The sequence below is a fragment of the Erinaceus europaeus genome, chromosome 1 (genome assembly GCF_950295315.1).
Source record: "Erinaceus europaeus chromosome 1, mEriEur2.1, whole genome shotgun sequence".
NCBI lineage: Eukaryota > Metazoa > Chordata > Mammalia > Eulipotyphla > Erinaceidae > Erinaceus > Erinaceus europaeus.
Window position 1 is genome coordinate 23972370 of NC_080162.1, and position 16223 is coordinate 23988592.

General features: G+C 48.3%; 1 protein-coding gene across 1 annotated transcript in view; it reads right to left on the reverse strand.

Moving 5' to 3' along the window:
• Window positions 1–16223, reverse strand: part of SPOCK2 (SPARC (osteonectin), cwcv and kazal like domains proteoglycan 2) — a 37008-nt gene that overhangs the window by 13541 nt on the left and 7244 nt on the right. The window contains exons 2-4 of the mRNA XM_007539427.3: window positions 4171–4179; window positions 3005–3050; window positions 2667–2781 (exon numbers count right to left, since the gene is read on the reverse strand). Of these exons, the coding sequence (XP_007539489.1) occupies window positions 2667–2781; window positions 3005–3050; window positions 4171–4179 (170 nt within the window). The remainder of the gene's footprint in view (window positions 1–2666; window positions 2782–3004; window positions 3051–4170; window positions 4180–16223) is intronic.

The window sequence follows — 16223 nt, forward strand, 5'->3', positions numbered from 1 at the left end:
AGCCCCTAAAAAGGGATTCTGAATACTTAAGAAAAAAAATGGGACGGGGAGAGTCGGGTGGTAGTGCAGCAGGTTAAACTCTCATGGCGCAAAGCGCAAGGAATGGCATAAGGATCCCGGTTCAAGCCCCCGGCTCCCCACCTGCAGGGGAGTTACTTCACAGGCGGTGAAGCAGGTCTGCAGGTGTCTGTCTTTCTCTCCCCCTCTCTGTCTTCCCCTCCTCTCTCCATTTCTCTCTGTCCTATCCAACAATCACGACATCAATAATAACTACAACAATAAAACAACAAGGGCAACAAAAGGGAATAAACAAATAAATATTTTTTTAAAAAAAAAGTAGAAGAAAAGACCTGGCAATCTATGGCAGATACAGCTGCCTGCCTCCCACATTCCCCCATCACTCCCAACCATACCTCCCTCCAGTTCACGGGAAAGAGCCCACTGGGCAGGGCTACAGGCTCCCTGCTTCCCCTTTACCAGGGGCTACTGAGTCCAGCAGGGCCTTTAGCAAGACGTAAAAAGGAATTTTACGTCTTCATTTTGTTCAAGGGATCAGAACAAAGCAGAGGTTGCAAACTAATGGTCCTTGGGCCACGTTTGACTTTTAGATTCATTTTGCTTAGATCCCATGGGTTTCGTTTTTAATGGAGTTATTCACCAGCATCTACACAATGGAAGAGTTCACACAAAAATCTGGGTTCCTGGCCTTTATTAGAAACATGGAAGAGACAGTGATCCCTGTCGGTGCAATAGTCACACGTGGTTGTAATTGACTAGTGCCAAGCACCAGCTGCTCCTTCTCCACAGGGCCTGGGCTCCCCAGTGTGGGCCCTCAGTGAGCTCTGCACATATTTATTTTACACCACCTGCCAGGTCCCCGCAGGCATCTAAGATTGCATCACAATCTGGCCCCTGACTCTGGAGGATAATGAGACCTTTTCCAGGGGCTTGGAATCAGACAGTCTTGTCCTAGGGTTGCAGTAAAGGCCTCAAATGCCCCTTGACCTTTTCTGTCCTCTAAAATCTCATATAGTCATTTCTTGTCATAGCTGGAAGGGACCTCTAACTATCTAGTCCAGCCTACTTGTATTTTTCTTTTTCTTTTTGTCATCATGGAGCTCCACTGCTCTGAATCACTCTTTTTTTCCTGTTTCTTTTCCTTCCCTCCCCCACCAATAGAAAGAAGAGAAACAGACAGAGACATAGGGAAAGGTATCAAAGTTCAGAAGTTTCCTCCAATACTGTAGGGGCGGGGCTTGAACCTGGGCCACGCACATGACAAAATACAACATTCACCTTACAAAGGCCCAGAAAGGGGTAGTGGCATAGGGTTAGTGCACACATAACAGTGTGTAAGGATTCAAGCCTCTGGTCCCCACCTTCAGGGGTAGAGCTTCACAAGTGGTGAAGCAGTGCTGCAGGTATCTCTTTTTCTCTTTCCCTCTGTCTCCACCTCCCCTCTCAATTTCCCTCTGTCTCTATCCAGTAATAAACAAATATTTTTTTTTTAAAAAAGGCCCAAAAAGGAGCTATCTTTCCCTAGTTCCCACACAGTTTGGTGATCACCTTCCATTGTTGTGGATTTAAAATATGCCCAAAGTTCTTTGACCCTGTACTCTTCAAAGACGGAGCCTAACTCTTCTTCCCTAGAGTGTGACTTTATTTATGACTTGATCCTAACAAACAGAAGTGACAAATGTAATGGTGTATGGCTTCCAAAATGAAGCCAGAAATGATACTGGTTTCTTCTCTCTTCTCTCTTCTCCTGTTGGGTGACGTCTTAGAGAAAAGCAGCTGTTATGTTGTAGGGACGCTCAGGATTCCCTACAGAGAGGTATGTGTGACCAGGGCTGAGGTCTCTAGTCAACAGTCATGTGGATGTTCTTATAAGTAGATCTTCCAGTACCAGCCAAGATGGTGCAGCCCCAGCCAACATCCTGGTTGTAAAACCATGACAGACCTTGGGCAAGAATCATTTCTGCATTTTTGACCCTCAGAAACAATATGAGGGGGCTGGGTGTTGGCACATCTGGTTAAGTGCACACATTACAGTGCACAAGGATCAGCATGCGGGGTGGGGGACCTACACAAGCACTAAAGCAGTGCTACAACTAATTCCCTCTCTCTCTCTCTCTCTCTCTCTCTCCCTCCCTCCCTCCCTCCACACTGACTGTCTCTATCTCTACCTCCCTCCCTCTTTTCACTTCTCCCTCCTTCCCTCCCTCTCTTCCTCTGTATCTCTTCCCTCTCAATTTGCCTCTGTCTCTATCCAAAATTAATTAATTAAAAAGAAACAGTATGGGGGCCAGGTGATGGTGTACCTGATTGAGCGCACATGTTACAGTTCACAAGGACCCGGGTTCAAGACCCCCAGTCCCTACCTGCAGAGGGAAAGCTTCACAAGTGGTGAAGCATGGTTGCCAGTGTCTTCTCTGTCTCTCTCCTTATCTCCCCATTCCTCTTAATTTCTGGCTGTCTCTATCCAATAAAAATAAAGATAATTAAAAAATTAAAGAAAAAAAAAAGAAACAGTATGAGATAGCATGTGTCTATTATTCTAAGTCTCTGAATCTGGGGTAGAGAACTAAAGTGGAGAAGAAAGCTATCCCATCCCTGGGTCTTTGAACAAACCCCCTCCAGGGCTCCCAGCTCTCCAAGTCCCTCACCTGTGCTCCAGCTTCTTGCGGCTGATGCACATGGCCCGCTGGTAGCCTTGGGCAATGCACACCTTGTGGCGACTGCATTTCACCTTCTGACAGGGGTCTTTGGTGGTGTCCAGGGCTGCAGGAACATGGTCAGAACATAGGTCAGCTGGGAATCAGTTCAACAATGTCCAAGAATCCCTGGTCGTACTTCTAAGCTAGGAAGGCCCTCACTCCAACAGTCCTTGACAACCAGAGCTCCTGTCCCCACCAGCCTGTCTACCAAGGAACCCCCAAGGCCAAGGACCACAAGACTTTGCAGGCCTCCATTATCCTCCCCCAACCTAGGAGGAGTAAGTTACCTTCATCTCCTTGCTGGTTGTCCTCCCAACTCTTGATGTAGTCATCCTAGGAAAGGATGAACATGGGCAGGAAAAAGGAAAAGGTTAAGATTTACATCCACCCGGTTTGAGCCCCCGGCTCCCCACCTGCAGGGGAGTCGCTTCACAGGTAGTGAAGCAGGTCTGCAGGTGTCTATCTGTCTCTCCCCCCTCTGTCTTCCCCTCTTCTCTCCATTTCTCTCTGTCCTATCCAACAATGATGACATCAATAACAACAACAATAATAACTACAACAATAAAACAACAAGGGCAACAAATGGGAATAAATAAATAAATATTTTTTAAAAGATTCACATCCAAGCTGAGGCTGAACTCCAGGGTCAAGAGAGGAGAGAACTGGGTCCCTCCTCCCACATTTGGGTAGCTACCCAGATAATCTGTCTGTACCCAGATCCTGCCAGCCACCTTCCCCAGAAACCTAACCTCCTAAATCCATGTATAGAGAGTCCCACCCAGGAGCCAGGCAGTGGTGCACACCTGGTTACTATGTTACCATGCACAAGGACCCAGGTTCAAGCCCCTGCTCCCTCCTGTAGGGGAGAAACTTCACAAGAAGTAAAGCAGTGCTGCAGGTGTCTCTCTTTCTCTCTCTCTCCCTCTGTCTCCCCCTTCCTCTTGATTTCTCTCTGTTTTTATCCAATTAAAATATGCAAAATACATTTTTAAAAATCCTTCCTGGGGGCTGGGCAGTAGCACAGTAAATTAAGCACACATGGTGCAAAGAGCAAGGACTGGCATAAGGATCCTGGTTTGAGTAGGGAGTCAGGGGATCACTTCACAAGCGGTGAAGCAGGTCTGCAGGTGTCTGTCTTTCTCTCTCCCTGTCTTCCCCTCCTCTTTCTATTTCTGTCCTATCCAACAACGACAGCAATGACAACAATAATAACAACAACAGTGATAAACAACAAGGTCAGCAAAAGAAAAAAAAATAGCCACCAGGAGCAGTGGATTTACGATAGTTCAGGCACCAAGCCCCACTGATAATGTTGGAGGCAAAAAAAAAAAAAAAAAATCCCTCCCAGCTTTTCCTATAGGTATCCTATCCCTCCATCCCTACTGGGTGCTACAGAATGAAGTCAGGGCAAGGGTGTGGAGGGAGAAGAATGAAGCGCCCCGGCAGTACTCACCTCTACTTCCTGGAGATTGGGCAGCAGCAGCAGTCCACAGGAAATGGAGCAGAAGGAAAGAGGGAGAGATGTAAGCTTTCAGTGTGAGACCCAACCTCATAATCATGGGTGTCAAGGATCCCCAGTCTCATGTTGGGCACTGGTCTTTGGTTGCTATAGTCCTTTGACCCCCCCAGAACTCCTAGTTAGAAGATGGTATTTCTGTGTTTTCACCACAGAGAGTTCAGGTTGGGGCCCACTTGGCCGGGCCCATAACCACAGACATGAAGCTCAGAGCCTTAAGAGAGTAAAGTTCCAACCCTCCACTCCAGGCCCCAAAGCTTATCACACTGTCCCTGTCCTGGGCCCCCACCAGGACAGATGCAGGCATGTGATCTCACTGCCCTGGAACAGTGGTTTCCAAGTCTGTGCTCTCCAGAGACGCTGCTCTCTCCCTTCCCTCAGGGTCCCTCCCTTGGCATGTCCTCCTCTGAGTGGGACAGAAGGCAGGGCCTTTCTTCCCAGCTGCACAGAGACTGTTTCTTCCTCCAGGCATATTTTCCTTTAGATGATGCACTGAGTGTTGGGGAGCACAGTCTCTCCCGATGTGGATGATGCCCTCAGTTACCATGGCCCAGTCGAAAGCCTTCGCATGCAAAAGATCCTGAAAAGGCCCTCTGTTGGTCTTCTTTTAATTCTACACAGCATTAAGCAAGCAATGCAACAGAAGGGGTCTTAGAAGCAGAATTAGAAGCAGACCAACAGCCTTCTGGGGTTATTTCTTCTCACCCCCCTAAATCTGGGAGCAAGGCTGGAAAGCCCAGAGACAGAAAATGGCCTGGCCCAGGTTCCAGCACCCAACACAGACTACTCTTTTGGCCCCGACAATTTTCCAGACCTAAGGCACAGGGAGATCTCTCCTCCTCTAGCTCCAAGGACCTCCCCTGGGCCCAGAGACAGAGTAGCCTCCACACAGTGGAGCTCCCTGGCACAAACCCCCAACTCATCTGGTCTCCCCACTTTCCTGATGGGGTGGAGGTAATTTCTGAACACCAGCAAACAGCTCCCAGTACGCGCCTGGCAGATGCTCACCAGGCAGGCAGGGAGAGAGAGGGCTTCTTGCGACTGGAATCGGACAGTGCCAAGAAATCAGCTGCCAGCCTCCCCCAGATTGGGGCCCAGGAAATGGGGGGAGGTTGAAGGGGTGGTGATCAGTTTGGTTTAGTTTATGAATCGTTGTTCCTGAATAAAGAAATACAGCTTCCCTGCCCAGCCGTTGTCTCCGCGTCTCTGTTACCCGCCCGTGAAGCTAACCCGCACGGCTAGAGCCATCCGAATTTTAACAACAAAGGGGGGCATGAGACACCATTCACAAGTGAGAAGCCATGCTCTCCTCGCCTCATACTGTGTCATATGCACACTCACGGATCAGAGCTGTGCAAGGGTGGAGGGCAGAGCCCACACAGTGGCTGGAAATGAAAAAGGACTGCATGACCATAAGGGCTTGAGGTAGGAGGCAGGGGCCCTATAGCAGGGGACACCACATGGGGGCAGCAAAGGCGCCAAGGAAGGTGCCCACTGGGCTTTGAGAACCCCAGGGTCCCAGGTGCCTGTCATTACTCCTGAAATTGACAGTGAAAGAGCTGGCCTCCTGGGCACAGGCCAGAAAGGGGCCAGGTGGGGGCCGGGTGGCGACGCACCTGGTTGAGTGCACACGCTACAGTTCACAAAGACCTGGGTTTAAGCCCCCAGTCCCCACCTGTAGGGGGAGAGCTTCACAAGTGGTGAAGCAGGGCTACAGGTTGTCTCTTTGTCTCTCTCCCTCACTATCTCTCCCTCCCCTCCCAATTTCTGGCTGTCTCTATCCAATAAACAAATAAAGATAATTTTTTAAAAATAAAAAGTTTTTTTAAAAAGTGGGGGGCCAGGCCTGAGCGGGCAGTGTCTGAGTGTGCGCTTCTGCACATGGTGTACTGGCCCTGGGAGCTCACGGGCAGGCTCACAGCGTGTGTTCCAGGGTGTGTACAATGTAGGTGTGTATGTCCTCCTCCGTCAGCACGTGTGCGAGTGTACACGAGTGTAACCCTCAGTGCACGCCTGCATGTGCAGGCAACAAGGGCACCTCGAGGCAGCTCACCCAACACCAGATGGTCTTTACCCAGAAACCAAGTAGCAAAAACTCACTCCTCTGAGCTGCCTCCGGTTTTCACACTTGGGTGCTGAGTCCCTCCCTCAAGCTTGGCCTTTCTGCCTCTTTCAGGGGAAGGACAGAAGATGGAACGGGTGGAGGATGGAGTCAAGAGAGGCAGAATTTTCCCCTGCACAGGTCTGATTTGCACTTGCTTAGCTCTACTTTGTTTTCACACATGTCTCTGCCTTTCTCCTTCTGTCTCTCTCTGTGTCTCTCCTCCTTTCTCTCCCTTCACTCCATTGACTGCTGACCCTCACACATATCTGAGCAGCCAAGGTGCTGCAAGCCTCAGCCCTGGCATCAGGCACAGAGAGGAGCCTGGGGGACCTGGTGGCTCCTAGGTAGCTTCCTGAACACTGGACCCACCAGCCTAAGCTCCTGACTTGGGATCTCACTCAATCCCAGAAGGGTTGATCTGAGCCCTCCCAAGGCCCTGGTCAAGCTTCTGCAAAGACAGGTGCTTCTACAGAGACAGGGAACAAGTCAAAAGTTCCCTTGTTTATTAGAGAGGAAGAAAAAAATGCAGCCCAGTCCAGGTTCTTCTCCTAGAGCTCCTCTTGGTGGAGAAGTCCTTTCCACGGGGCCACTCAGGCACAGATGAGAAATGGAGGTTGTGTGAGACAAAAAATGGCTACATCTGGGGCTGTAAGGACTGGGGCAAAGGTAGGAGACCACCAAGTTGGGGTCTTTCTATATGTTCCACATTTCATGAGGTTGTGGAGACAGTGAGGTAAATGATTGGTGTGTCACTTGATTTCAGCCAATAAGCTAAACATGCCCCAGAGCCCACCCACAGCAGCCCTGAAGTAGGGTAGAGGCCTCAGCAAGTGAGGGCCTCCACACTCGCTCACTCCCACACTCCAGCCCCACCCTGCTGCCCTGAGCTCCCTCTAGTCACCTTCCTCTTTACCAGTGCGCCCTGGGTGAGCACCAGGATCTGTAGGTGCTCAGCGCTTATCTGCCGGGACTACTCAGAGGTAGAGGAGAAGCCACTCAACAAAGGAGAGCTTGTATTGCGGAGTAATTGACTGTGGACTTTGGGTAGAGAAACAGTAGGGGAGCAGAAACTGCACAGAGGCCACATGAGGAACCTGTGTGGGCAGAAGATGGGGTGGGAGCCTGAGGACACTCTTCTGGGCCCCTGAGGTCAGATGTGGGCTGGTCCCATATGCAAGCTGAAAAAGAGGTGTTGGTTGGCAAGTGTGAATAATGCTTTTCATTGCAGCTGGTGTCTATTTATGGCACCCAAGTGGGCTCATTAGCACTTGTGAGAAATGATCTGATAAAGGCACTGGGGTCCTCTCAGGAAGCAAGACAGAGGCCTGGTTCTTTCTTGGTTCTGCTGCCAATTCATTAATTATCTACTCCCTGGGACAAGGTTTGGGGAGCCCATTTTCAGCATGCCAGGGGAAGACCCAAGTTAGAGAGGACCAGGATCACAGGGTACAGAAGCATGTTTTTTTTTTCTTTTTTTTTTTTTTATTTAAGAAAGGATTAATTAACAAAACCATAGGGTAGGAGGGGTACAACTCCACACAATTCCCACCGCCCAATCTCCATATCCCACCCCCTCCCCCGATAGCTTTCCCATTCTCTATCCCTCTGGGAGCATGGACCCAGGGTCATTGAGGGTTGCAGAAGGTAGAAGGTCTGGCTTCTGTAATTGAGAAGCATGTTTTTTGTTTGTTTGTTTTTACCCTAGCACTGATCACCTGTGGCTTGTGGTGGTGATGGTAGAGGGGGATTGATTGAGCCTGGAACTTTGAAACCTGGGCAAGTGAATCTCTCTGCATAAACATTATGCTACCTATCCCCACCCAGCACGTGTCTATTTTATCTAACTCTTAGGAACCCAGTGGTGCTCAGTGAGGAGCTGCATGTGGATAAACTTTTGGAAAGTATTTTAAAATGAAGTCCTCTCAACTGGGGAGGGAGGGAGTAGGGTGGAAGGAGCAGGGTTAAGTAGGGAAAAGAGAAAGTGAAGCCCTCTCAACTGGGGAGGGAGGGAGATGTTCATAAACCTCAGAGTAGTGCTGCAGGTCTCTCTCTCTTTCTCTCTCCCTCTCTTCCCACACTTCTTTATGTCTCTTATCAAAAAAGAAGAAAATGGCAACTGGGAGCAGTGGACAAGCCCCAGCAATTACCCCAGGGGCAATAAATAAATAAATAAATAAATAAATAAATAGTGACAAAATATATGAAGAAGTAAAGTAGGACTAGGAGTTCCATCCCAACTCTACAAATACTTATGTTCATATCTGGGAGGGTGGGAGGGGGGAGAGAAAGAAAAAGAGAGAGAGAGAGAGAGAGCATTATAATGAGAAAGAAGTGGAGAGGACACTGCACTGGAGCCTGCTCTAAACTCAATACATCATGTGTTCTTAGCAAGTCACTTTCCCTTTCAGGTTGGGAATCTTCCTCTGTGCCCTGTGGGTACCTCTTTCTTAGTAATGACTGTACATTAGAAATTGTCTGTAGCGACCGAGTGGTGGCACACCTGGTTGAGTGCACAAAGACCCAGGTTCAAGCCCCTGGTCCCCACCTGCAAGGGGAATGCTTTGTGAGTGGTGAAGCAGGGCTGCAGGGCTGCAGGTGTCTCTCTGCCTCTCTATCACCCACTCTTCTCTCAATTTCTCTGTCTCTACCCAATAATAAATAAATAAATAAATAAATAAATAAATGAAAAAAAATCAATCGTAGAATTTTTAAACTTTCCATTGCCTGTAGCTGGAGAAATGGCTAAACTCCTAGAGCATTGGATTCGCATTTTTGAAGTTCCCCATTTGACCCTTGACACATCAGAGTGATGCTCTGGCTTCCTCTCTCATGTAAATATCTCTCTCTCTCTCATATCACAAATAAAATGAACCTTAAAAACATTTAATCAAATGCTGGAGAGGTTGTGGGGTCAAAGGAACCCTCCTGCACTGCTGGTGGGAATGTAAATTGATCCAACCTCTGTGGAGAACAGTCTGGAGAACTCTCAGAAGGCTAGAAATGGACCTACCCTATGACCCTGCAATTCCTCTCCTGGGGATCTATCCTAAGGAACCCAACACACCCATCCAAAAAGATCTGTGTACACATATGTTCTTGGCAGCACAATTTGTAATAGCCAAAACCTAGAAGCAATCCAGATGTCCAACAACAGATGAGTAGCTGAGCAAGTTGTGGAATATATACACAATGGAATACTACTCAGCTATTAAAAACGGTGACTTCACTGTTTTCAGCCGATCTTGGATGGACCTTGATGAAATCATGTTAAGTGAAATAAGTCAGAAACAGAAGGATGAATATGGGATGATCTCACTCTCAGGCAGAAGTTGAAAAACAAGATCAGAAAAGAAAACACAAGTAGAACCTGAACTGGAATTGGCGTATTACACCAAAGTAAAAGACTCTGGGTGGGTGGGTGGGGAGAATACAGGTCCAAGAAAGATGACAGAGGACCTAGTGGGGGTTGTATTGTTATATGGAAAACTGGGAAATGTTATGCATGTACAAACTATTGTACTTACTGTCAAATGTAAAACATTAATTCCCCAATAAAAAAATTTAAAAAAAACAACAACATTTAATTCATACACCACCTGAGCCCACTAGAATTTTGCGGGTGGGCTGACCTGAGTAGAGTTTCTGTTGGTTCTAGTCAGGCAACTGAGAGTCCAGTGCCCATTCTCAGGTCCAAGGTCCTCCCAGCTCTGCAGCCAAGCTCAAATGCTCTTATCTTTGCTTGTGTTCACCTCTGGGGGGGGGGGGGCACTCAGCGTTGAAAAAAAAGCAATCAGCCAGGCTTCTTCTCTGAGGGCCTCTTACATAAAGCAGATGCTCCTTGTCTGAGGAACAGGCTGACTTGCTGAAACCAGGCACCCTAATGTTTCCTTTGGAACATACAAACAGTACCCTCTCCAATTTTACCACGAAGAGCCAAAGATTCTGCCCTATCTGTATCCTCCCTACTTCCTCCCCACTCTACCTAAGTGTACAATTCTCTTTTCCTCTCCCTGCCCCTCCCTTCCCTCTCTCTCTCCCCTCCCCTCTCCTCCTCCCTTCCCTTTGCCTTCCCCCCATCTCTCTCTCCAGGCCCTCCTTCACCACACCCACTGGCCCCACCTTATCAACCCTTACTTGTTGACTATAGTGCAGGTCCCTTTGTTTTCCATAATGCTGCAGTCACAAGGAGCTTTCTAGAACACATTTTTATCCTGACTCTCCCTCCTTAAGTTCTTAACTGAAAATAAAGTTTGCTGTTGTTTTAATTTTTTTTTTTTTGGAAAAAATTAACAGGTGAACAAGTAAAAATGATTTGCACCAGGACTGGGAGACAGTGACAGAAGACATGTGTTACCATGTGTGGGACCCTGGGTTCAAGCCCCAGCACCACATGGGAGCATCGTGGGCGGCCCCAGGGAAGCACCCTGGCTGATGGAGGAGTGCTGTGGCATCTCTCCTCTTTCTGTCTCTTTCTCTCTCTTCTCTAAATAAAATTTAAAAAGCAATAATAATAAGCGGGGATGAGATTTGTACCACGATGCTAACAGTAGTTTCTCTGCAACACAGGAATACAAATACTTTTGGCATTTTTTTTTATGGCTTTCTTCAAGCTTCCAAATTTCCTGCAATGAACAGGTATTACTTCTGGAATAAAGGGGGACACCCACAATATGACTTTTAAGCCCTTTCTAGTGGTCAGGGAGGTGGCTCAGTGGGTAGAGAGCATGCTTTGCACACCTAAAGTCCTACTGACAGGTTTCTCAGCACTACATATGGCAAGAACAGCGTTTGAGCCTCTCTCTCTCTCTCTCTCTCTGTCCTTAAGTGATTCAATCTTCTTTTGAATATTTTATTTATTTATTTATTTTTAATGAAAGAAAGTGAGAGAGACACCAAAGCACTGCTCAGCTCTGTTTTATGATGGTGCTGGGCATTGAGTCTGGGACTTCAGAGCTCAATGTTTCAGGCACGCAAGTCTTTTTTTTTTTTTTGCATGCAGGGCTATTGCTGGAACTTGGTGCCAGCACTATAAATCCACTGCTCCTGGCAGCCATTTTTTTCCCCATTTTATTGGACAGAGAGAAATTGAGAAAGGAGAGGGAGATAGAAAGAAACATATACACCTGCACATCTCCTCCGAAGCTTGTGAAGCACCCCACTGCAGGGATGCAGAGGAGTGGGGGCTTGTGTGGGTCCTTGTGACTAGTACCACGTGTGCTTAACCGGCTGTGCCACCACTCAGTCCCAGGCATGCAAGTCTCTTGCATAACAATTATGCTTTCTCCCCAGCCATCAATCTTTTTTTCAAAGCCCTCTCTGATCCCCTGCCACCTACAGGAGATAGTCAATCTTCTTTCGATCTATTCCTGGCTACTCAAGACCCATGTCCTAGAAGATATTTCAGTATGGCAAAGCTTTCCGCTTCCATCTGCAATGTGTGCTCAGAAATTCCAGCCCAAAATGCTACGCATCTCTGAAAATCCAGCTCAGGTACCAGCTCCCTTAGCCCTGTCCTATGTCTAGTTCTCTCCTCTTTTTTTTTTTTTTTAAATTTTTTCCTCACTAGAAACCCCTGTAATATTTTTTAACTTATTTATTATTGGATAGAGACAGAAATTGAGAGGGAAGGAGGAGAGTGGGAAAGAGGGGAGGAGGGAGTGGGAAAGAGACAGAGAGACACCTGCAGCCCTACTTCACCACTTGTGCAGATGGGGGCCAGGGACTTGAACCTGGGTCCTTGCACACTGTAATGTGTGCACTTGACCAGGTGTGCCACCACTTGTCATCCCCCCCCCCATCCAGTTCTCTTTCAGACCCACTGAGCCTGGTAGTTTATCACTGCTCCAATTACAACAAACCATGCTGTAGCTTCTGCCCTTTATAAGTGAGCAGATCCTTGAGGTCAGAGACTATGTAAAGTCCATCTGTGTACCCCTAGCACACAGTAAAAATACTTTGAGTAACAGCTAACTTCTTTTCAGTAATCACCATGTAGGAGGCAGTGCGCTAGGGATTGTGTACTTGTGGGCTCATTTATTCTTAACAATACTAAAAGAAAATTGCTATTATTACTCCCACTTCTCAGGTGATAAAATTAAGGCTTGGGGAAATTAAATGACTCCCATGAGATCACACATCAATTGCTCAGCGGAATATTAGGATCTCAAAAATGTGATTCCAGACCCCACAGTGTCCCTAGCCAGGACTCTCGCTGCTCCATCAACATTTGCAGAATAACAGAGTCTCAGGCAGTGGCTGGACCCAGGAGATGCAATTCCAGTCCATGAGTGGTTCCCTCACCACACCAGCTTCGCTGCAGGTTGTAGGCAGGGAATCCTGCCAGAGAGGAGGGGCTGTGGAGGTGGAGGAAAACACCTGGGGGGCCCTTCCAGGCACTATCCAGAAACCCTTTCACAAGTGCCTGGTTCAGCTGGCTGGTTTGGAGCTAACCCATCTCCTGCTTTGATCTCTGCTGCTCAGCTCAGTTGCCATGGAGACTGGGCCCACCGTGCCAAGTTGGGAGAGAGAGATGGTGGTGAGAGCAGTTCCTAGCTGGGTTTAGAGGGCACATGCTGGGTGTTTCCAAGAGCTGTTTACTTCCTGTCATTTTAATTAGCACCCAAATCACCCGCTCACTTCACAGCTTGAATTAACTCACTCTCTCCCAGCCTCTCCATCTGGTAGAGAGCATGAGAAGCAGCACTGAATCAAGCCAAAGGAGGCCAGCCTCTGAAGGATCTTGATTTACTGGGCTGAATCACCTTGGCAAATCTCTGCCTGCCTCTCTGCAGCTTACACAGTCCCCTCTGGGCCCCAGAAGGGAATCAGGGCACTGGATTCTCGCTGGCCATACCCATGCCCCCCCCCCACCCCTGGCAGGCTACAAAGCCCTGCCCACACCAGACCCCACATGCCTTGTCTACTGAGAGACCACTTTGTAAACTGTGAAGCTTTGTAGCTTCCAAAGTCACAAAACAGGCAGGGCCTCTGTGTTCTATGAGGTAGAAGCCTGGGGAAGGGAGGCAGGAAAGAGGCACATTTGAGTCTCACGGTCACAAGGGATCTCAAATATATATAGCCTTTTGACATTGTCTCCAAAGGAGGATGTACAGCCAGTGGCATCGAGACAAAACCAAAAGATGTTCATCATGAGACCTCAAATAAACCACAACTTTCATAACCCTGTTATGGCATTTCTTGATATATTTTTAATAGATAAAGAACCTCTAAAAATGGAAGTGGGCCAGGTCTCTGCCAGCCTGGAAGGGCCTGTACCTGGCATTAATCATCTTCATTCTTCAGGCTAGGGATCTGAGGCTGGAACCCTGTGGTCCCACAGAAAAGCACCTGACTATGTGGGGTGGGGTGGGGGAGCAGGAATTTGGTGACTGGACCATCTCCCTGCAAAGAGCCAAAGCAGTTCAAAGTTGAGGGACTCAGAAAAAAACAAGGAGTGGTAAAGTAGGGGCCAGCTGGCCTCCTGCTCTCCTGAGAACTGACACCCCCATTACACATGCCCAGGCTGAAGGCATCTTAAGGAGGCTGGGGGCTGCAGGGGGAGTGGGGTGGAGTGAGTCATTCAATATTTGCTCCTCTCTCAGTGTTAGACCTGGACAAACAGAAAGAGTCAGGCATCTGGGAGACAACCCAGATTTCACCTCCTCTCCCCTCTGAGGAATTTTCTTGGAGGGCAAAAATGTGCTTATCACTCCCTGCATGCCAGGAGCAATGCCCACTGTCAGCTGTGCCAGAGTCAACTCCCACTCTGTGCCCCCGCCCCCCGCCACATACACACACCTTGCTCCAGGGCATCTCCATTTATCCCCTCAGCCCTTGTGCAGCTCTCCAGGCTATGGCTCAAGCAACCCACAAAGGGCAGAAAACAGGGGGAGAGGCCAGGGAGGGTTGCTGGAGTTGCCTCAGGATCTCTCTGCCTTTCTAGAATGTGAGTGAAGGACAGTGTTGAAACCCAGACCATTACAATCTCCAGCCTGTTCATGGAACAAGGGACTGGGGAGGAGCCAGAAGGCTATATCCTGGCAGAGGTAGGACACCAGCCAGGCCCAGCAGTCCATCCTTGTTGAGTGCAGCCTTGATTTCTTTCCGGACATTGGGAGGGTACTCTGCCTTAGGGCTCCTACCCTGTGCTTACCCACCGGCAAGTCTGATGGGGCGGGGCAGGGCATGGAGATGTGGAGAAGGATCTTACCCTCCCATCCCAGGAAAAAGCCCCCAGAACAAAGGGGGAGGCAGGCTAACTACAGCCAGACTGAGGCAGAAACAATACCGTCACAGGAAGGAACAATCTTCATCCATTTCCTGATCCCACAAATGGATCAATTACTGGAGAGTCAGAATGCTGGGTTCTAGTGGACTCTGACTCAACCTTTCAGGGTCCAGAGTGAAGATGAGACCCCAAATAACCAGCATGACCCAGAGTTCCTTCCTGGCTGCCACATTCCACGGTGTAGATACACTGACACCTACTGTGCGCACGAAGACCTGTGGATGCTGAGGACACGATGGGATGATTCACAAAGTACTTGATTCCCAGACTCTTCCCTCAGGGACATGGCAAGAGAGGAGCATGCTAAGCACATGATCAAAAAGACCAGCAGGAGGATGCTTGACCTACAAGTCCATTGTTAGAAAGGCCAGGAAAGGCAGTTCGTCTTCTCTCTCCCTCTCTCTCTCTCTCTCACATACACACACACACACACACACACACACACACACACACACACACACACACCCTGTGCACTTATAGCCACTAAATGTTGTAGGAAGCTTGAGGATGGGGCTATGCCTTCACTGAACAATGAGCTCTCTGGGGATCACAGGCACATCAAGGACCACATCACCTTAAGACCTGCAGCTGCACACCAAATTCAGACACAACTTCACACCCAGGCTTAGGCCTGGGCACATATCTTCCCCATTTGGAAAAAGTCCAACCTAACAACTCCCATGTTCAGCAGGGAAGCAATTACAGAAGCCAGACCTTCCACTTTCTGCACCCCATAATGATCCTGGGTCCATATTCCCAGAGGGATAAAGAATAGGAAAGCTATCAAGGGAGGAGATGGGATACAGAGTTATGATGGTGGGAACTGTGTGGAATTGTACCCCTCTCATCCTATGGTCTTGTCAATATTCCTATTTTATAAATTAAATTTTTTAAAAAAAGTCCATGAGGGGCCGGGTGGTGGCGCACCTGGTTGAGTGCACACATTACAGTGCACAAGGAAACAGGTTCGAGCCCCCAGTCCCCACCTGCAGGGGGAATGCTTTGCAAGTGGTGAAGCAGTGTTGCAGGTGTCTCTCTGTCTCTCCCTCTCTCTCACCCCCTTCCCTCTCAATTTCTGGCTGCCTCTATCCAGTAAATAAAATACAGATAATAAAAAAAAATTTTTTTAAAAAGGTCCATGTTAGCTCTGCCAGAAAGCATACACAGAGGCAGTATCTCTACCTCCAGCCTGTAGTTTGCCTCAAGAGCCATTAAGCCCCATTCCTCAAGGTTCTTGGTCACTCATTAATAATAATAATAATTATTATTATTATTATTATTATTATTATTATTATTATATTCACCCCTAATCTGATTTGGTTCCAGATACTTCCGCAAGATCCCTTCTCTAAACCTGCAGCTTTGTTGCCCAGTTGTTGGCAGAAGTTGGGTGGATGGATGGGTAGCGTCTGTCTAAAGGTTGGCTCTAGTGCCCTCTTCCAGTGTCATAGAATGGTAAAGGCTCTATGGATTATTCTGTTCAGCCAGTCCATTAATGGGAACATCAAGGGTCAGGCTGGGTAGAGCTCTTCCACTCCTCTGGAGAATGGGAGGGGGTGGTGTGGACATCTTGTCCTCTGCAGAATACCCAGATGATGA